General features: G+C 36.7%; 1 protein-coding gene across 4 annotated transcripts in view; it reads right to left on the bottom strand.

The window, feature by feature from the left end:
- SPOCK3 (SPARC (osteonectin), cwcv and kazal like domains proteoglycan 3) overlaps positions 1–23,216 on the bottom strand; it is a 300,836-nt gene that overhangs the window by 173,759 nt on the left and 103,861 nt on the right. For 2 of the 4 annotated variants that reach the window (XM_037058254.1, XM_037058252.1), the window contains exons 3-4: positions 10,851–10,859; positions 10,706–10,751 (exon numbers count right to left, since the gene is read on the bottom strand). In XM_037058254.1, coding sequence (XP_036914149.1) covers positions 10,706–10,751; positions 10,851–10,859 — 55 coding nt within the window. The remainder of the gene's footprint in view (positions 1–10,705; positions 10,752–10,850; positions 10,860–23,216) is intronic. The other 2 variants (XM_037058253.1, XM_037058255.1) reach the window with 1 other exon arrangement.

The following is a 23,216-nucleotide window of genomic DNA, read 5'->3' as shown; positions in this document are numbered from 1 at the left end:
AAATATTGGATAAAATGGCAAAAATATATTATGCCAGAAAAAAAAAGCTTTTATAAATAACAGTAGTAAAAGTTTACTTAAAATTGTGAGGTTTTTTCCCAGAGGAAATATGAGAGTAAAAGAAGGAAAAATACTGAACATTTAATACATTTTTATGTGTATAGGTCTTACAAACATTTAGTTTCACAACCCTGCATATTAGAACTTTATTCATATTTTATCAAAGGGAAAACAACTTCACCATGGTTAAACTGCTTGCGGAAGGTCCTTTCACCTGTATTGCGAAAGCTGAGATTTGCACTGCTGACTACAATCAAGCAAATATCCATCCAACTATCCTGCCTGTCAATCATTTGTTTCAGCTACCTCGTAAAATACGGAAGCACAGAAGAGGAGGAGGTCCTGAGCAGAACCCTCAAGAAACGGGCTAAGAAGAAAGAAAATAAAATAAAACCAGAGAATAAAACGCAAATTAGCAATCTAGCAAAAAGCAGAAGTTGTGAAATGTTAGAGCCAGAAGAGACTGTGACCGTAACAGTCCAGCCTCTGTGATCAGCAGCAGAGAATTCTAATCAAAAACGATCATTGATTTTAAAAATAATTAAAAGCTTCTCAAATGACTTTCATGCAAAAGGATGAATGTACTCTCTCTTGATCAAGTATATAGGCTAAAAATTGAAGAGAATGAACGAAATTGTAATTTAAGAGGCAGTTTTCAAATAAGCGTTGTGAGACAATGGAATGGCATTTCCAAACAGAAAGTCTAATTCAAGGCTGGACATCAAAGACACTAAAGAGGTAAAAGTTCCTTGTTTTTTGCCCTGGTTGCTCTGGCTCAGTGGATTGAGTGCCAGCCAGTGAAACAAAGAGTTGCTGGTTCAATTCCCAGTCAGGGTAAATGCCTAGGTTGTAGCCCAGGTCCCCAGCGAGGGGCAGTGTGAGAGTCAACCAGACCTTGATATTTCTCTCCCTCTCTTTCTCCCTTCCCCTCTCTCTAAAAATTTCTCTCTTCATTTTTTTAAAAAGTCCCTTAATTTTATTAATGACTAGGCATAGTTACCTCTAAGATTCACTGCTAATGTTCTAAAGACACATGTACTTCTTTTCTACATTGCATATAAGGAGATGGGGTGAGAGTTCCAGTCAGGAGATCTCAATGAAAAGCACCCTGTTGGTGGGAATACAGACTGGTGCAGCCAGTGTAGAAAACAGTATGGAATTTCCTCAAAAAACTAAAAATGGAACTGCCTGATGACCCAGTGATTCCACTGCTGGGAATATACACTAAGAGCCCTGAAACACCAGTTGGAAAGAACTCATGCATCCTTATGTTCATAGCAGTACGACACACAATAGCTAAATGTCGGAAACTTCCCAAGTGCATACCAGTAAATGAGTGCACTAAAAACTTGTGGTGGGTTTATACAGTGGAATACTATGCAGCAGAAAGAAGGAAATCCTACTTTTTACTACAGCAAAAGGACGGAACTGGAAACTATTACGCTAAGTGAAATAAGCCAGGTGGTGAAAGACAAATACCATGTGAACTCACTTATAACTGGAATCCAATAAACAAAATAGAACCAGAGATATGGAAGCATCGACAGACTGTGGGAGGGAAGGAAGGAGCAGGAAAATGGCAGAAGGAAGGTGGAAGGGACCAGTCAAAGAACATGTATGAATGGCTCCTGGACATGGACAAGGAAGCAGGAGGCAACCGTGGTCAAGACGGGTGGGCTGGGTGGAGATGGATAAAAAGGGGAAAAACATGGGGACAACTGTAATACAATAAACAGTCAAAAACAAAATGAGAAAAGTGACTTCTAAGAAAGGACACAGAAGCTGTGTCCGAAGCCGTTTCTTGCCTTACAGAGACGCTGTAAATTATTCCCAAGGGACGGAATTACACCCCCATGCAGCAACCCTGGCACGGGTAACGATTATACATGAGTGTAGAGTCTATATTCCTGTGCTCTAAAAACTAGACTACAAGTTCCCAACCCTCCCTCTTCAGTACTGGAGCCATTCTAAATACAATCCAGTGTGTATCGAATGATGGGCCCTTTGGGGACTTGCACTCCCGTGTCGTTCCCACCATGTCTTTTCAGGAAAAAGATGCGTATCGCAGGGGAAAAAACAGACCAAAACTATGCATATAGCTGAGCTGAATCTAAAGCAGTATGGCATAATAAAAGAGAAAATGGACTTTGAAATCCACTAATGCAAGATTTCAAAGCTAGCTACAAACCTTATTAGCTTTGTTACCTTTATCAACCTCTCAGCTCTAGTTTCCTTTGTCAATCACAGAATAGATCTAACTTTTTAAGGTTAGTACAATTCTCATATATATAAAACACCAGACCACATAGATAGTGCTTGTTTAATGGAAACAATGACTTCATCTTGGGGGGGGTCTTGATTCCCACAATCCATTCTCAAACCCCTTTTGCTCCTCCTTCTGGCACTCGATTTGAAAAGGTGAATATATTTTTAAAAATTCCCTGACACTTTCATTTGCCTTCAAAAGAGCAGACATTTTAAAAAATCTTCTCAGTGCTCCAGAGCAGAGTAACGGAAAGGAATTATTTCAGTGAGCTGTTGCTTGTGCCTTTTGATTCTCAACTGTACCTGCAGAAAATAATAAACTGCAGGGTTTAAAACTCAAACAGATTTACACCCATCGGGATGGATATTATTTTTTAAAAAGCAGGAAATCACAAATGCTGGTGAGACTGTGGAGAAATTGGAACCCTTCTGCATTGCTGATGGGAATGCAAAATGATGCAGCTACTAAGGAGAATGATATGGCTGTTCCTCAAATAATTAAGAAGAATTGTTAGGTGGTCCAGCAATTCTCACATCTGGTATGCTAAAAAATAATTGAAAGCACAGATTCAAACTGGTATTTGCACACCAATGTTGATAGCTTCATTTTCACAATAACAAAACGTGGAAGCGACCCAATTATTCACCAGTGGATGAAAGGATAAACAGAAAGCAGTACACAATGAGGCCTGTCCAGAAAGTATCCAGCCATGCAGTATGAAAACAGACATTATTGAAGATGATACAAGACAAGAGAAACACTGCACATGACAATGACACCTCAGTCTCCTTCAAAGTAGGCACCTTGGGACCTAACACAGTTCTCTCGATTGCTATCAGGTGCCCCGTTATATTTTCCTGAACCTCGTTGACAGTCTGAAATTTCTTCTCCTCCAAAGATGATTTTAGTTTTGGGAAAAGCCAGAAGCTTTTGTTGATTGAAGCCCATGCATGTTCAACATTCTCAGGTGTTCTGCTTGTCTCATTGTGCTGTTCTGGAAAGCCTTCTGAACCATCTGAATAGTTTCCATGGAGGAATGTCCAAGCTTAATGCAAAATTTGATGCAGATTCCTTGCTCTACTCCCTCATTTTTAGTATCACAGCCACAAAGTACACATGCTCACTCAAGGGTGTTGACCACCCCCATTGACTAAAAGAGTGAAGTCATCATTGTTCACACATGCACATTCCAGTCCACTCTCCTTGCCTGCCAGGTTTCACCAATACTGTGCAAACCATTCTTGTTAACAACAGCTGCACTTTTTCTGGACAGACCTTGCATATATACACTAGAGTATTATTTAGCCTACAAAAAAGAAGGAAATTCTAACATATTTTACAACACAGATGAACCTTGAGCACCTGATGAAAGAAGGTAAAAGAAGCTAGTCACAAATATTTTATGATTCTACTTATATGAAAAATGTAGGCCAGTCCAATCCATAGAGACAGAAAGTGGAATGAATGGTGGTTGCCAAGGGCTGGGAGGAGGGGGGAATAAGGAGTTATTATTTAATCACTACAGAGTTTCAGTTTGAGAAGAGGTTAAGAGTTCTGAAGAATGTTGGTGGTATTTGCACAGCAATGTACATATAGTTAAAATAGTTAAAATGCTAAAATATTTTATATATTATATATATTTACAAATTTTAATTAATACACACACACTCAGTGTGCTCAGAATTTGATCCACCTAAATTATAACACAATTTTTAGGAACCAAGCCTAAGTAACTGTATTTTTAAATGAGGGCTTTGTATTTACAAGTTCAGGGGGGGCTAAAAATCACTCCTTAAGCCAGTGGAGGATTCTTGACAAAAACACAACTTCCTATATGAATCTAGTGATTTTTCAACCTTCACAGTATTTATTACTATGCTAGACTATCAAGGTTTGAAGGATAAGAATATTGTTTTTTAAATATCTCAGTACCTTTTGTATATCTGATTTACCTCCTTGCTCTATAAATTAGATTAACAATTTAGTAACATATAAGATCATTAAAAAGAAATAGATATAATTTGCCTTCTTGCACACCTATGTAGGTTACTGTGATAGAAATCAAATGAAGTATTATTTATCTCAATTTTATCTTCTAAATTAAAAAAGGCAAACCTTTATACAATCTTTATTATCCATGGAGAAAAAAAGCAGTATTTGACCTAGAACAAAATAATCATATTTTTGATTTCTGTATTTTATGAATTATGGTGTAAAACAAATCAAATACTCTTTGTATAAATAAATCGAAATTAGATGAGATGAAATACATTTCCCACACAAAAGCCTTATGCAGTTCTCATGGACTAAATCTGACACAGAGTAAAGGAACAAGCACTTTCGGATTCTAGGTTGAATTCAATGTCCTTGTAGGTTTTCCAGAGTGTTTCTATAAGCCAAGGCTTCTAAATAGATGATGTAAAAATAAAATGTATGATAGAAATCGACATGGCTGTCAGCTCTGAGTGCCCTAACATGCAATTATTTCAAAACTGTACAAAAATCCTAAATCAATTCTTTTGAGTTGATCAAATAATAATTCAAATCAAATAACAGTTCAGAACTTTCCATTTTAGAAAATATTGTAATCATACAGTCATCTCTGCATGTTGTCGCCACTGAATTTCGATTCTGGGAACGCCAGTACTTCCACTAGAAAAAATGCCGAAAGGCCCCAATATCTTCAACAAAGCAGCACTGTGGCACTACCATGCCTCTATTGTGGAGCCTGGATCAGACCCACCTATTGTTGCAGACTTCGGTCAAAAATACCATCTGAACACATGGGGGAAAAAAACTCCTCATGTAAACAAGTGAAAATTAGAGGCATCAGGGAGAGAGGCAATATATACACTGTGAAATCCACTCATTTGGGGCCTTAAGAAGTACTGTAATGCATTTTTTAAGAAGGAAAAGACAGGTTGGGGGTGCACTTTCTCAAATGCCAGTCTTTTTCCATTTCAGAAATAACTGCAGGCGTAGTACAAGGACATCCAACCCAAGGCCCACAGGATGTGGCCCAGGTTGGTTATGGGTGTGGCCCAACACAAAATCGTAAAGTTAGTTCAAAACCCTTTTTTCTTGTTTATCAGTTTTCATTAGTGTTTGTGTATTTATTTAATGTGTGGCCCAAGACAACTCTTCTTCTTCCAGTGTGGCCCAGAGACGCCCAAAGTTTACACCCCTGGCAGCTCTGTTCTTTGAACGGAATTTCCAGGAGAAATCTCAACATCCTCTCCTTTGGAGCCAGAGACTGACTGCAAAGGTGCATGTCAAAATGTGACTGTGGGTATATGTGGCAAATTTTGCAAATGGATGCAAAAAATTCGGAAAATAGAATAAAGTTCTAAGAATTGATCCTGAAAGTGCAGAAACAACAGAGACACATACGGCTAAGCATCTGATGACCCTTTTGAACAGCCAAGTCCTTTTTCTCACCCCCTCCAATTCTCGCAAGACTAACCCATCTAGATGTAAGGTTAGCCATTACCATACCTGTCTTTCCTGGCCTAATTTTGAGTGCCTTGAATTAAGCAATGGTCCCCAACACACACCACTTCTTTAGGAACTTTTGTTAAATTAAACTGCAACCTAATGAGCCGGTTGGAGTCAGGCTGCCCTTCCCAGAGAGCTCCAGACCCAGGAAGTGAGCGCATGGAGAAACAGCTTTGAAATGACAGGAGGGTGCCGATCTCGGCCACGGCTGCACTTCTTGCCCCAGAAATCTGCACAAGCAGGTGAAACACATCAATAACATGAAACTGAATTGTCCTGAAATCTCTGGATCTATTTAAATTTCACCTCTTTATTATTAGTCCATTGATTATAATTCACTGCCGTTGAAGATGCTTGTAGAAACCCCAAGCTGGTTAAAGAGCAAAGTTAGGGAAATACAGAAAGCACATTTTGCTTCCAACTCTCACTTCAGGTCACCTAGATACGAAATCCTGCAGGAAAAGAAAAACAAACATGCCCTCAAAAAAAAAAAAAACCCTTTTGAATAAAAGGTGAACCTTGTAGATATAGCACTTCAGCTTAAATAGAGTCTCTAAACAACTGTCAGGAATTACTGCTAAAAATTTCAGTGAGTTGCCCTGGCTGGTGTAGCTCAGTGGATTGAGTGCGGGCTTGGGAACCAAAGGACCATGGTTTGATTCTCATTCGGGGCACATGCCCGGGTTGCAGGCCAGGTCCCAGCAGGAGACTCACGAGAGGCAACCATATATTGATATTTCTCTCCTTTTCTCTTTCCCTCTAAAGATAAATAAATAAAAATTTTAAAAAAAGAAAGAAAGTAAGTTGCAGGATTCAACAAATTAAAAGACTGGTAAGAATTGCTATGAGGTCTGGATAAGCTAGGTTATGGTGGGTTCACAAGCACCCCCAAACTTCATGCTTCTCAAGTTACAAAAGCCTATTTCACACTCAGAAAAAAATGCTCTCAAAAAATATGTGGGAATTAGCCCTGGCTGGTGTAGCTCAGTGGATTGAGCACGGGCCTGAGAACCACACGATCGTGGTTCGATTCCCAGTCAGGGCACATGCCTGGTTGCAGGCCAGTTCCCAGCAGGGGATGCCCAAGAGGCAACCATACATTGATGTTTCTCTCCCTTTCTAAAGATAAATAAATAAAAATCTTTAAAAAATTTTTTCAGTGAGTTATCACTTATACACCCAAACTGACAGGTCATCCAAAAACAAGGTAGGGTTAAGGCAGTGAAGCAAAAAGAAGTAAATCTTTTTAAAGCCACAGCATATCTATCCAAAGCATTCATTAAAATACTTATCGTGCTACCACTTTGGCTTCATCCATGCATCTCTTCTTTCCTTTGTCATCATAAGCAAAGAATTTTTATGCTGTATTCAAGAAGATGCATGTCCTCATTAAAACTATTCTTCAGTCGATTTCTATTGTGTCAACTCGTGATTAGCCACACTAATGAAGAGAAGTAACGGTGCAGGCATTTCCAGTGGAGATAACCAAAGCAATTCATTTGTGGCATCAATGTACTTTGTTTTATATTAATTACAGTAGGTTTACTATCACCAAAATAGTTTCACTTAAATTCCTTTGAAACCATTATATTTTACTAAAAGCCTTAACTTTTTTGGTAAAAAAGTGGAAATGTCTGATTAATAAAAAGAAATTTACATAAGATGGAAAGTGAATTACAGTTAAACCAAAAGGTGGATAAGCTATGTATGAACAATCATACCTAGAAGTTATTTTCTAGGTGCAAATGTGTGTTTGTGTGTAAAACGTATGTTTGTTTGTATACGCATGTGTGTCCACATCTAAGCATATATGTACAGCAGAATTTGGGGCTGAGAAACAATGCCATGCATATTATGAAANGGAAATGTCTGATTAATAAAAAGAAATTTACATAAGATGGAAAGTGAATTACAGTTAAACCAAAAGGTGGATAAGCTATGTATGAACAATCATACCTAGAAGTTATTTTCTAGGTGCAAATGTGTGTTTGTGTGTAAAACGTATGTTTGTTTGTATATGCATGTGTGTCCACATCTAGGCATATATGTACAGCAGAATTTGGGGCTGAGAAACAATGCCATGCATATTATGAAATATTATCATTAGTGCTACTTTAAATTCTGCATATGTTGAGAAGTAATCTGTAGAAATGGAAGTAAATGTGATGATGAATACGGTTTAAAATAGCCTAAGTATAAAAAATGTAATGCTAAGGCAATTTTTTGTCACTCCTTTCATGAAATATGTAAACTCTCCCCCAAAAAAGTGTGAAAAATAAATTTATATTGACATGCTATGGCAGTTCATAAACCAATTAAAATTTAATCTATTACAAACTATGAACATTCATTAAGAAGTTTTCTAAATTATTTTATATTCAACAGCTCAACCAGGTTGTGAAAATAATGCTTGACAGAAGATTCTATTATCAGGAAGAACAAGAAACATATTACAAGTTAACTTATGTCGGGTCTATTCCATCCACGTGATGCGCTCTATCCTATTCAGAACTAGATGGGAAAACAATCATTTTTCTTACTCTGGGTATGGTCTACCAATGGGTTGGTTTACTTAACTCAAAGCAAGAAACAAACAAAATATAAATGCAGGTATCTCAGACAAAATTTTTTTTACTATATAATACTTTCCTATATATGTTTACCAACCACACCTGTTCCATCAGCCAAAACTTAGGGTCTGATAGCCTACAAAATATTGTCTAAAACATTGAAACAAAGCTTCAAGCTCTATTTCTAATGCCCATTCAAGTAAACAGTTATTTTTAAAGCATACACTTCAAAATTGTGTTAGCATGCCATTATTTTATTGTAGAGCTAGCAAGTGAGAAACAGCACCCCACATTAGCAAGGAAATGGGGTTCTGGGGTCAAATTGCCTGGATCCCAATCCGGACAGTCACCTCGGACGAGTGTGACCTCAGGCAGGAGCTTTACCTCCTCCAGTGCCTCACCTTCCCCATCAGCCTGGCAGGGTTCTCTTCAAGATTAAATGAATACGTTCAATACTTAGAACACTGACTCAACAGTGTACATTCTTTATAAATACCAGCTCCCATCATCTAATGAGCTTTCTCTTTGCCTCACGAAGGTGATGATTTTTGACAAGTTACTAGGTTGAGAGCCTCTTTGGAATTAAAGTACATCAGTTTTAAAGTATATTAAGGTTTAAAAGCATCCCTATAGCCATATTTTTTTATTTTTACTTTTTAGTGAGAGATAAATCACAATTCAATACATTGTCACACACAGAAATAAAAAAACAAAGCATCTTTATTGTAATTGGAAGCACTAAGTATGTCGAATTTAAGTGTTAACATCCATTTCATACATAACTGCAATTTTTCAAGGTTTATGATTCTATCATAAAATTTATTTCCCAAGGAAGCTAGCAAATAAATATATCTCAGTACATGTCATCTTTTCATTGTGTGTCTTTTAGTGCCTTTCACTTGACTTATTAGTAGCCAATCAAAATTATTTCTTTTAAGAATTTATTTCTTTTTAGAATTTTAAAATGTAGACACCACAAGCACGCTGGATAGTAATAGTGAAGTCACATGAATTACAGGAGAAATAAACTAATGTTACAGAGGGGACTGGATATGCAGGACTGTTTCAGAATGCAGGTTAAGGTCAATGTTGACAACATTCCCTGTCCAGGTGCACCCGGGGTCGTTCCCTCTTAGAGAAGTTGGCTGTTGTAGCATTCATTCAAAATATTCAATCAGAAGTCTGGAAACACATTGAAATACCCTAAGCTTCCTTTAATAACATATTATGATTCCTTTTCTAATATGATTACTATTTTTAAAGATTTTATTTATTTATTTATTTATTTTTAGACAGCATGTAAGGGAGGGAGAAAAAGAGGGAGAGAGTCATCAGTGTGCGGTTGCCTCGCATGCACCCTGCACTGGGGGCCTGGCCAGAAACCCAGGCATATACCCTGACTGGGAATTGAACTGGTGACCCTTTGGTTCGCAGGCTGGTGCTCAATCCACTGAGCCACACCAGCCAGGGCAATTATTATTTGTTTTAAGTGATGCTACTTCATGGAGAAATTTTTGTAAGGTTATTATAGCCTATGGAAAGAATAAATTTCTTTCAAACTCTGAAGAGTTTCCGGTTCTACTATTTTCTTAAGTGTTTTTTTTTTATTACTGTTTATTCCCCTACACTTTCCTACATCTCCCCCCACCAATTACTACACTATTGCAATCCAGTAAACAAATTTGTTTAATTATTTATATAATGACCTTTGCGTTGAGTTTGATGTTTTCATTCTCATTGGGCAAATGGAAGTACTTCTTTTCTCATGCTTATTTCCTGCTTTTTCTTCTCAAGTAAGCAAACCAGAACTACAAACTGTATACACAGGTTGTGTGGGGGGGAGCCCTAATTATTTGTAAGACTTTTCATTTTAACCTTATTATGACCCCTGCTGAGTCTAATCACCAGTCAAGTCTATTTTAAATAAAAGTTTTTATTAACTGAAAAAGAGACAACAAAGCCATATGTTCTGAAATTTTACACAAATTATTTCCAAGTGAATGCACTTGAATATATTCAAAAACTGGACAAAGTGACTTGTTTCAATTAAGAAAAACGGGAATGGTATCATTCAGAAACCTAAAGCAGTAACCTAAGTTATGTACCTAATGAGACATCCTGACATAACCATGTTACCTAATTACCTGTCTTTCCAACTACATTATTCTGAAATGAAAGCAATTATTGCATAATTTTTTCCCTTCATCTCAACTGTCCCATTCAGTATTTTAAATAATAAGACAATTAATATCATGTCCAAAACAATGATTATAAACATGTAAAACTTTTTATTTTAAATTAATTAGACCCTTACCCTGATCGAAGGCCTTTCCCGGACTCCAAGTGCGAAAATAATCATCCTAAGGGAGAAAATAATGTGGATTGAGTGCACATGAGAAATTCAAATGTACAGATTCATATAAAATCTAAAATATGAAATACAGAAGCTGAATACAAACCTCTACTTCCTGCAATGGCAAGCAGCAAATTATAAAAAAATAAATAAAAAATAAAAAAAAGGAACAAGAGAAAAACAACAGTTATCAAAAGAGAACACATTGTTTGCATGTTATAGAAATGTCTTTTTCAATAAATGTGTTCATTTTCAGCACGAGTCAATGGTTACTCTAACAATTTAACTATTTTACATTGCCATGTTACCTAAATATTATAATGCAATACTTTAAACTGCAATTCAATGTGCACTATAACATGCAGATAATTACCCTGAGCTAATAAGCTATAAAAATGTCTTGCCAATTTCCAATTATACAACTTCATTTTCCACTAGTATAATAGTAAATAGAACCATTAATATCGTAGGGAAAACACCAAGTGATTTTCAACTAGTCCTTACAGTATACATATACTTTATGCAAATCAGTCACTTATTAATTGATTATCTAAGGAGTTCATCAAAATGCAATTTGGAGCTTAACGAAACACATACCTAATTCAATGTTGCCTAAAGTTTACATCTTTGATATGGAAAAGAAACATTACTATGGATTTAGTACGTGGTTTGTAAATAGGACCATACAACATAAAAGTGGGCAAAGTATCGTGAAAAAAATGTAAAAAGAATAAAGTCAAATGGACTGTCTTATTGACTGTTTTTATACCCTAAAATTCTTGTACAAGTACCTCATACATATTACCTTTTACATAAAATAGAACAGGTTTCACTGCTTAAATTAATAAGCTATTTTCACTATAGTAAGTAAAAGTAGCACATGGTGAAGCTGGTTAATGAAGGATGTCCTGGCTCAATACTCTTGGACCCACAAAGTCAATTCACTGGAAAGCTGCAGAACACGGGAAATGTAGCAAGGCCAAGGAGAGACTGTTTTCATCTCCTTCCTAAATTTTGCTAACACCTTTCAATGTACAGAGAGGAAAATGTGGCACATATTTTAATTACAGACATAAATATATTTCTCTAATATATTTATTCAAGAATTTTCAATTACTACAAAAATTGTTCTTTATTGTGATCAATCATTCAGTACCATCTTCTGCAATCCCACCTCACTGACTTCAAATAAAAGAGAAGGGGGGGGGGGAAGAAAAGCCACAAAAGACACCTGTCTGTCTTATCATATATGTTGCCCCAGGGTTATATTAAGAGAGGGCCATGTTATGGCAGATCGCTTTGATAGGTTCTGTTCAGCAAAATTATCTGGGATTAAATTCTGGAAGAATAACACCATTGGCTAATTAAATATTGACTGCTTAGTCTCTTTTTAAAATCTCTTTTTAAAATAATTTTAGCATAATAGAATTCTTAGAAAACTAAGCTTTCAAACTAAATTACTCCCCTCAAAGTCCCTAAACTTATAGCTAAAGATCACGACACCCTCATTTCCTATCTTTCCTTTTTTCTGATTACCGTGTATTTCACTGTTTGGAGATCATTCCAGGAACAAGGACTGGAGCTTCTCCTGAAGCGTGACTGAAAGTTGGACAATGAGCACGTGAGTGATAGATTTGGAAACAGAAAAACTTGTATTTTAAGGCTGGCTTCACCACTTACTAGCTGTGTGGCTTTAGAAAAGGCGATGATCTGCCCTGGCTGGTGTAGCTCAGTGGATTGAGCATGGGCCTTCGAACCAGACGATCGCGGTTCGATTCCCAGTCAGGGCACATGCCTGGGTTGCAGGCCAGTTCCCGGCAGGGGACACATTGTGTGTCCTCAGCAAAGGCAACCATACATTGATATTTCTCTCCCTCTCTCCTTCCCTTCCCCTCTAAAGATAAATAAATAAAATATTTTTTTAAAAAAAGAAAAGGCGATGATCTAAATCTCACAACCATGTGAATAAAGTTGGAAAATAATACCCACCTGGTAAGGTTGCTGCAGGGGTTAGTTATAAAAATATATGTAAAATCCCAGTACAACATCCAGCATAAAGGGGATGCTAATGCATACCAGCTACTCACAAGGGCCAGGCTCATCTCTGTCAATATCTTTGTGCCTCATCACCATTGGGCAAGTTCTCATCACTGCTGATAAGGGCCTTTAGTTTTTTTTTAAAAGAAGCTGTAGAATGATATTTGTGAAAGTGATGTCCAAATGTTGGATGCAGGCAGTATTTTTAAAGCTACCCCTAGCCTGTCCTGTTTGTTGCAGACTGTAGCAGTTAATGCAACAAGTCAAGTGTTTCTGCTGTTACCTAAGACTATTCTGCAGTGGTACAGGCGCCAGTGGCAATATCTAAGAAGACGGGGGCATGTTTTTATTGCAACAGTGACACCATCTGTGTCCATAAGGCAGGGATCTAGAAGGGGGAATAGGTGTGAAACCGACATCAACAACACTGGTAACATGAAAACAACATGTTTGACACAATACATAATGCCTGAAACATGCACCATCTGCAGATTAAAAGAAATTGAGGGTATGTGTAATGTTATGGCAAAATTTGATAACCTCAACCACATATAACTTCCTTCAGAATAACATGATCCTACTGCGTTCTTTTTGGACCCCAGTTATAAGATCTATAATCATAATAGAAAAATACAAGTCAGGGCATTTTGCCTATGTCCAGCGCAATCTCAAAGTTTGGCCAATATGGGGATCTGATACAAAAAAACAAAATACTGGTACTTAGTATAAAAAGGCAAAATACTGGTAGTTAGCCTATCAGCTATTTTTAGATTATTTTCTGTTTTTATATCACTGGACTTTTTTTTTTCTAAAAATGGTTTCACCTCATTAGATTTTAGGAGTTTTGCCAGGATGTGAAATAAATGTATTTCATGTAAGTGTTCATTCAGGCGCAGTTTGGGGTTTTATTATTATTATTTTTTTTGCCTCAAAAGCTTCGCGTGAATATTGGTTTGTCTCAGGCTATAATTTAGATCCAAAAGAAGCTAACTAGGGATTTAAGTAACAACTGCAAACAATGCCCTCAATTGGAGAAATGCAGGTTTCGATGATTGAAACTAAGCCTGAGTGTCCCAACAGGCCAAGGTGAATTGTTGTCACTCTTGTTCCAAATCTCACATCGGTGAATTCCAGAAGCAACAAGAATTTAACATTATGCGTTCACCAGTTTCTAGTATTTAACAAAATGTGTTCTTTTTTTAAAGGTTATCTAGATAACAAAATGTGGTATCCTATTACTTACACAGTTTCCTTATGGTTTTAATGCTTTGTTTTTCCTAATCTTAAATAAAATGCATACATAATGCAGAGCATGGTTCTTCAACCTGGACATTATTAATATTTAGGCCAAATAATTCTTTGTCATGCTGGGAGAGTGTGGCTGTCCTGTCACGGCAGGCTGTTTAGCAGTCTCCCTGCCCTCTAGCAATGAGAGACCAGTAGGGACTTCCTTCAAGGTGTGACAGGTAGAAACGTCACCAAATATTGTCAAATGTCTGCTGAGCGGGGAAAACCACCTTTCTGAGTACTACTGATCAGAGTTACCGGGAAATACAAAAAGACAAATGAATCAACATATCATACCACAGTGGGCTGCTAACAATAACAGATTTTTTTCACAGATGGTTTATTATACTGAGATAACCTCGTACATTCTATTTTATTCCTAACATTTTTGTGAAACATTTTATCAAGAGCACTTACAACTGTATTAATGCTTTGTCAAACTATTTAATGTCAAATATCTTTTTATGTAGATGTATTGTCAGGTAGTTATCTCTTCGTATGCCTGTGCTTCTGTAGTGATTATAATATTTTGCTATAACAAGCAACTCATACAAAAAAAATGGCTAAGCATCCATTTTCTTATAAACAGAGAACATAAGCTTAGGAAGGTGATCACTGGGGGAAAAAAAACACCATGCCCAAAATAGAGAAATGGACTTCTTGTGAGAAAAACTGGTTTATAACCAGGCTTTGGCCAGATGAAACAGATCTGAGGACAAGTTTATGTCCAAAGATCAACTGCTGAATTACTTTATTCACTGCTACAGCTGTACTTGCCTGAAGGAATAATACGGGTTAGAAAACCAGGTCAGGGATTACCTAAGCATCTTCATAGATTTTGATATGTAATCAATTGGGAAAGGATCCCACGCCCAACCACTCCACAACGCCTAGAGATGAACATAAAAAGGGTAATGCTCAGGCATTATGTTAGCCATTACTAAGCCAATGAAACTGTTCAAGTGGCTATAAAGAACTGTATCGGCAATAAAACTTTACTAAAACACATATTTGAAAAGATGTTGCTAGCTAAGCATGACACTTCAAAATAATAATCAGTAGAGGTACTGTTGATGTCTACTGGACACCATTTTGTTGAACACGAGGGAGCCAAAAATCCCAAAAAATCCCATTATTTATTTAAAAATTGTCTATTTATTCTTACACGTTTAAATGTCAGTCACCTTCAAATTACTCTCTATTTGATGCAATACACCTATCAAGACTTTTTTCCCCGCTGCTCTAAACAGTTTTCGAACTTGTCAATTTTGATGACTTTGAGTGCTTCTGTGGGTTTTCTTTCATTCTTCCACACCTGCAAACATTTCCCTTTGAAGACTATTTTCATTGGGGAAGCAAAGAAACAAAAACGTCCCTCAGTGTGAGATCAGATGAATAGGGAAGGTGGAGCTCTGGGGGTCATGCAGTTTATTTTGTCAAAAACTGCTGAACACTCACCTCCCCTGTGGCCACCTCCCTAAGGTGTGCTCACAAATCATCCATTATGAAATGGCAAATGTGTTCAAAGAATCTTCAAAAAAATTCACTGGAGCAGAACTCAGCCTCTCACAACAACATCAGCTGGTACACTGATACAGATGGGTTCCTAGAACACTCAGGTAGCAGGGGAAGTCTGGACTACAAGGCGCCACCCTCAAGAAGTTAATTCTGTTTTTTTGGCGGGGAATCTCCCCTCACATTCCATAAGCATTCTATAATTCATATTACACAACTACTATAAAGTGTTTTTAAGCAAAAGAAAAGTATCACGCGAGTATAAAATTAGACACAGAAGATTATACCTTTGGAGGTACATAGCAAGAATATAGTTTAAGTGTTGCGATCAACAGAGGGCATTTCTGATACAACATACTGACATCCTACAAATATGACCATTTCTAGGTGTGGTAGAAAAATGTTGTGACCAATCTATACCAAAATAGTTTAGGTGATAGTATGTCCATAGTAGTTTTCTCCCTATCTGAAGTCAGACAGCAGAAAATCTGGGATTTTAGCTCTGGCTAGTGTGGCTCAGGGGATTGAGTGCCAGTCTGCGAATCAAAGGGTTGCTAGTTCGGGTCCCAGTCAGGGTACCTGCCTGGGTTGCAGGCCAGGTTCCCAGTTGGGGGTGTGTGAGAGGCGACTGATAGAAGTTTCTCTCCCTTTCCTCCTCCCCTCTGTCTGAAAATAAAATAAAATTTAAGAAAAAAAAGAAAATCTGGGATTTTATACAGGACCTTTGTATGTAGTCAACCATTTGGAATACATGCACTCATAATATATATTCATGCCCATATGCTGAAATGTGTATTTACATAATGTGTATATTACACTTATATAGTTAATTAGTGCCTATCTATAACATTCAAATGACATTAAAATAATAATAATTTAGTCACATGAGCCATTTCACACATGAGATATACTTTAACCAATTATAGCTTTATGAAAAATCCATGTGGTATAAGATTCCTAAGACTTCTTTACAAATTTACAGAACTCCCTTGCGTATGACTTTGGAAACTTAGAAACCTTAGTCCCAGAGACAAGATGAATAAATAAGTAAGTTTAGCTATGATAGTGCCAACTATACACATGGGCCCTGTATCATTACTGAGTCCTCACAACGAGTCTCCTACAAAGTCAGGACACTGGCCTCACGCTACGCTGAACTGTGATTCTCTCTCAGTCTTTTTTTTTCAGTTGGCAGAGTCCCACTTGTTAATACTTGTTTAACTCTATAGTATCTATAACCATATTTTATTATATTAAGAACTTAAGAATTTTATTTCATGAGTAATACACTATTTAAAATGCCACTTTTAACAATTGTCCGAAAGTGAATTCCTCCAAAGTCAACAGTGTTATATCAGTGATGTCATTCATATAATGTTTTTCAAATTTTGAATAATGATGAAAATTCCAGAAATAATAATTGTGAAAAGTTAAGAATAAACTTATCTTGGTATAAACTTTCAAATCCTAGCTTCACTGTTTCAATCAGTGAGTTACAAAGTTTGAAGATGAAGAAAGCACAAAGAAAGATATAATAAGACATCAAGAGTAAGGTTTCTGATAAGACTAGAATCCTCTATCTTTCACTTACTCTGACATTTCAATTGCCCTTAAGTTTTCTTTTATAGAAACTGAGATTAATAATAATGTCTTCAAGCTGTGTAAAGATGAAATTAGTAAAGTATTACATGTAAAGTATTAGTCTCATTTCTAGTTCACAATAAGCACTTAAAATCAGTACCTATTATTATTATAGCAGGGAAAGCATCCTAGTGATGTCATACTATCTTTTACTAAACTGACATCACATGAAGTTTGAGATGAAGCATTGGAAGCTCCGGGGCTGCAGCCATGAGTCATCCCCCAAGACGGCCTCCATCGATTGCTTCCGCCACTAGGCATTCATCCTGCTTCTCACAACAGACAAAGACTCCCCCTCCTCCCTTTGGAAACCAAGTGGCTTTCATGACTTGGTTGGCCAATAGAATGTGGCAGAGTGGACTTCAAGAACTCGTGAGTCTAGTTTACAATGAGCCCTTCATTCAGCCACTATGAGAGAAGCTCATGCCACACAGCATCCAGATCCGCCGCCTACATGTGAGAGAGCCATTCTGAACTTTCAGAGGACTCAAAACCTATGTTTACTGAAATCACTTTTGAGATTCCAAGTGATAAATATAGATATGAGCATAGGCACAGCACAGACCCATGAGAGATAATAACACACTGGTTTTACGCCCCTGAATGTTAAGGTGGTTTGTTACACAGCAAGGAATAACTAGAGAACCCCCCGAGTCATGCAGTCTGTTGTAAGATCTCCAAATATTTCCTATCCATCTTTCAAAACAGCATGTCTTTGTATGCACAGATACAGAACCTCCAAACTGCCCTTTGTTTGCAGGATTTAAACTGCAATCCATTAGGCAAATCCTTACAACATCAGTCCTCCTGGGTATCTGATGCTGAATGATGGCTTTTGCCTTAGTACAAGGCTACTTGACCTTGCAGAGAATTCTCAGCACAATCCCGAGGAGTGATCAGTATCTTGGCTTGGTATATATATATGTTCCTCTGTGCTCTACTCATTCTTCTCTGGGATTCTCCTCCTTATCCATTGAATTTGTGCCTCTTCCTAGACTTTTCATTCAACCCCTAATGCCCACCAATCACCCTGCCTCTGAACCTTCTTATCCAACTTCCCAACCTTGACCCACTGGCCTCTTTTCGGATAAATCCTGATGCCAAAAAAAATCACCCCTACCACCAAAACCTTTTGTCCACAAGCTAGCAAGAGACAAAAGGGTGCCTACTTGGTCTCAAATTTCACCCTAATAGGACATAGTCACAAATACATTCAGAAGTAGAGTGTTTTGGCCCCTATTTTCTTCAGGGAAGGAGAGATTGAGCCAAATGTCCCCCAAATGAAAGAGCCTATTTATTTTCAAAGAATAAAACAATCAGTAAAGTATGTATATTGAAGTGAAATATACCCCTGGGAAAAAGACCCCTGATTTTTAACCTTTCTAAAACAATTACATTTTTTTCATTCAAACCTCCAAAATAACTTGTTGCCCTACTTATTTTTAATGTTTATAAGTATACAAGAATAAATTTCATAGAATTTCTGTATTTTGTAATTATGTATCCTCTAAACCCTCTCATACAAAACCTTGGAATTTCCCTAAATTTAACTGTTATTGCTTGCTATGTTTCAATGCCTGAGGTTCTGCTAATTCTATGAGTGAAAAAATAGCAATGGAAATCCATTTGTAATGTGCTAGATGTTATGACAGCCTCATTTACACATCTCTCCCTATTATGGGAACAACAACTAGTATAACTGTTAAGCCAGCGAGTTTCACAGAGGAAGCTCCCCTGAGTAGAAATACTTAATGTGTGATTTGATCACGAGACGGAGTGAGTGGGCACTGTCTGAGTGCAAAGGAACTGTCTGTGTGTGGCACACCATCTGTTTCAGGTCCCACTGTCACACTTCTTACCAAGTGCCACTCATTTTTCCACGTGACGTCTAGGACCCTGAAAGAATGCATTTATAACACTTTGGTGAGCCTTTTATTTGACAGAGAACATTTTATGCTTCCTGATTCACAACAGATTAAACACATAAATAAAATGGATTGTGCCAAAAGGACAGTGCCATTGAGATATTCCTTAATTGTCTCTGAAAAACTCAGCAAATTGAGGTAAAAATCCTTTGGAATATATGGAACGTGCCCTGGTTACTTTTACATTGATATATTGAGCTTAATATTTATTCAGATGAGAGAAAGACATGAAAATACTTTGCTTAATAAATAAGGACTTGTAAATATCAGGAATCTTCACTGTAACTAGAAGAACACTTAATAGACTTAAAAAATTAAGAAAATAGTGGCTTGAAGTTACTGCTCACTTACCCTGTGCCAGGAAGTATGCTAAACACTTTCCGTATTTCTAAGAGGTAAGTGCTTTAAATATCAATCCCATTTTACAAATGAGAAAAGTAAAGCAGAGACAGATTTAAGTAACCTGTTAAAGAGTATACAGCTACTTAGAAGAGAAGGTGGGATTTGAACCCCAGAAATGTGGCTCAGAGACCACAGGCTTAAACATTGAACTATACCACCAGACTGCAGCTAAGACCCATGGGCCAGGTCCACCACCTGTTCCCATAAATAAAGTGTTATTAGAACATCCATCCTTTTACACATCCTCTGTCCCTTTGGCACTCATCACAGCAGAGCAGATATGACTGAAACCATATGACCTGCAAAGCATAGAGGCCTGCAAAGCTGGTCTTAAACAGGAAAAAAACAAGACAAACAAACAAAAACCCTATACTATTACCCTATGCTATATTATGCCCATAAAAGAATGCTTATATAAAATAAGAAAAGAACATTTAATGAAAACTTCTCTATTTCTATATAGGAAACCAAGTCTTTTTAGCGGGGGTGGATATTTTAGATGTTTAATGTTCTGAATCTGTGTGAGATTTGTTCCAATAATCTTAAGGCTTCTAAATTTCTCAAATATTTCATTTCCTCTTTCTTACTATAAATATATCTTCTAGCTTGGATTTAAACCTACAAATGATACCATTACATTTCCAGCATAGGAAATCAAGATGAACAATCTGGAACCAGGGAAAAATATATTCTAAAAATCTTTATAATATATCATACCAAAATAAAGTATATTAGGCCCAGGTTGCAAATGTGTATTCATTATGCCATCATGATCCTCAATTTAAAATGAAAACCAAAGGACGAATTAAGATAAAGTACTTCTAGATACTATAAGAATGCTTATAATCCAGAACACTTCTCAAATTAATTAACAAAAAATTTTATTTATGGTTTAATTTTGGAGCAAAAAAAATAATATGGGCAGTTCCATATTTATTTCACATTACTTTGGTATTAATAGTAGCATTTTCTTAGTGTGCATAATTCATAATTTTTAAAAATTCTATGAAACTAGATATTGAATATGGTTTAAATGTGAGAATGTTTATCCTATCAAATGTGAATTTTAGAAAAATGTATATATTTCATAAATGTTAAATACTTATTACCATGATGATATAAAGATTAGCATATAGTCAATGGAAATATAATACTATTCAAAATATAAACTAAATGCCGTGTGAAAACAGAGGAAATTTAATCATCATAAATGAAAGCAAATTAAGGGAGGAAGGCAGAGAGGAAGGTGAGAGGTACTTAACAATTATTCATTTAATACATTTTATGTCCCTCTTCATTTAATAGCTTTTAGACATCCTGGTAGGTCCTGGTCACTAGAACACAAAAATACATCTCCAGTCTACAAAGAGACTACCATGGTGGCAAGAGAATGTAGCTATGTACAAAGTATAAAATCTGTGTCAGTCTGATATGATCAAGGGCAAAGCACGTAGCCTAAGAGCTGTAGCGTGGAAATTGGTAAGCCCTGATGTTTCGTGCGCAAACACTACCAAATCATAGGGCATGTAACCACAAGAAAGCACAGAAGTCTGAAAACTCCAAGTGGTTCAGCATATGTGGATTCATAACAGATCTCTCTACGTGTGCCAGAATCGCTGGATCCCAACTCTGTGTGTGTGCACCAGGTATATTAGGAAGGTATATTGGAAGTGGGTGGGACAGTGGCAGGCCAGGTGGTTAGACAGAGACAAATAGGCAAGCTTATCATAACCAGATCTTGTGCTGCAAGATATATTTTTCCCTTTACTTCCAGAATCACAGCTAAATATTTTGACATTGCCATATGGCTTCTAGAAAAATCAAGATGTTGGTATATTTTCATGATTTCTTAATACTTACACAAAGTCCAGAATCATGGAATAACAATAATAATAACCACAACCTCTAATAGCGGACTTACCCTCTACCAGTTACTTGTAGATAATTACCCTGTGATACAGGTATCATTCTTTACCTCAGTTTACAGGTGAGGAAAGGCTAACTGACAAGGTCCAATGGCCAGGGACTGTCAGACAGAAGACTCAAACCCCAACCAACACCCCCTTCTCTTAATCATTTTTATTATGCTTCAGTTTCTAATTTTTAATTTTACTAGTTTGTTTCCAAGTGCAAGCACCACTTTTGCTATGCAAATAATTTAGGAATACTAGCCTAAATAATTTTTGCTCATTGATTTACTTCGCAAATGTTTATTTTCTATCATGTTCCAGCTCTAAGCAAGAATGCAAGATCAGTGAATAAGATAAGTCCCTCTGTCTCACAGGACCACAGAGTCTGACTCTAGGCTAGGTCACAAAACAATTCTGTATAATTCAAGTGTTAATGGATAACCAAAAGGTTCTACCATCATTGGGAAGATTCCCATCGTTTTTCTAAATGCATTGTATTCTGATGTTTACATTTTATTTTTTGCTTCTCCTAATGGTATTTTGGTACCCACACACACACAAAAATCTACCATAGTATTCATAAGAGTATATATGCAGAAATTTTAGATACAAGCCCAAGAATATTATCGAATATAAGGATGAGACATCTCTGAGTGTCCGAAGTACACTTTAAAACATAGAACTATGTACATTGTTGTTTTCTTCTATAAAACATGCTAGTTTTCAAAAGTTTTAAAACTATTCATAACTTTTCAAAGCTTCCCACAAAATTGTTTTGTCAGAATCCATTCATGGGGAACGACCTATATCCCTTGGTAGAATTTAATTTATGCTCCTTGCTGTGTTTTCTTTGAACATTCCTGGATTTAATTATCTGGAATAAACTGTTCTTCTTGACAAGAAATACTATTTTTGGTTTTGTTCCATGTCTATAGAAATTTAGAAGCAAGAGCCACAAAAAAAAAAGCAGGGGAATCTTTAAACATAAAAACAGACTAAACATAAAAAGCAAATAAATGCCCACGGAACAAGGTAAAAAGTGTTGTTTCCTTAGTTTTAATCAGTGATTAGATGCCAAGACTGCATAAGAAAGAAAATCAAATGCACTAGCCAATTTCTGTGTGAATGTGTCATTAATACTGCCAGTCAACTGGATCTTGTAAGCAGTTCAGAATGTTGTTAATTACAATCCAGGGGAAAGCAAATTCAATATCAAACACTTTTAGGCAAAAGAAAATGGGATTTTGTGGTGTTGGCAACTGTAATGTGTTCAGGCACTGCTGAGCTACTTCAGACATTAGCATAGCTGTACATGGATGTAGTGATACAATATTTAAAACTCTAATGTAGGTATTAAGTTAGATCAGAGTGGTGTTTACCAGTTTCAGGGTGGGAGGCCATATGTGCTATAGAGATAAAAGGATTTAGACCGTTGAAAAAGCGTCATGTAGAGCTAAAGTTCCTGTAATGAAGAATGCAAGCGAATCTGTTATCTGGGGGGAACAGGTAATCCCTCACGAGGGGAGTTCTTACAAAGTGCACCAATGGCAAATTTTCCTTTTATAAATGTTCTCTACTCCATTTTTCAAACCTGGTTATTATTCTCGTTTTTCAATCTTATATAACTATATTTATTCCTAACAGTCCACTTCCTCCTCTTTATGATATTTCACATCCTAAAACAGAGGAATGGTCAACTTCCCACAAAGTACAGTGGCAAGTGACCTGGGTTCTAGTGACCTGGGTTCTCTTGCA

This window comes from Sturnira hondurensis, unplaced genomic scaffold (genome assembly GCF_014824575.4).
Source record: "Sturnira hondurensis isolate 20B ecotype Veracruz unplaced genomic scaffold, ASM1482457v3 Scaffold0010128, whole genome shotgun sequence".
Classification (NCBI taxonomy): Eukaryota; Metazoa; Chordata; class Mammalia; order Chiroptera; family Phyllostomidae; genus Sturnira; species Sturnira hondurensis.
Note: the sequence above shows the minus strand (reverse complement) of the source record. Positions and strands in the feature narration are given on the sequence as shown.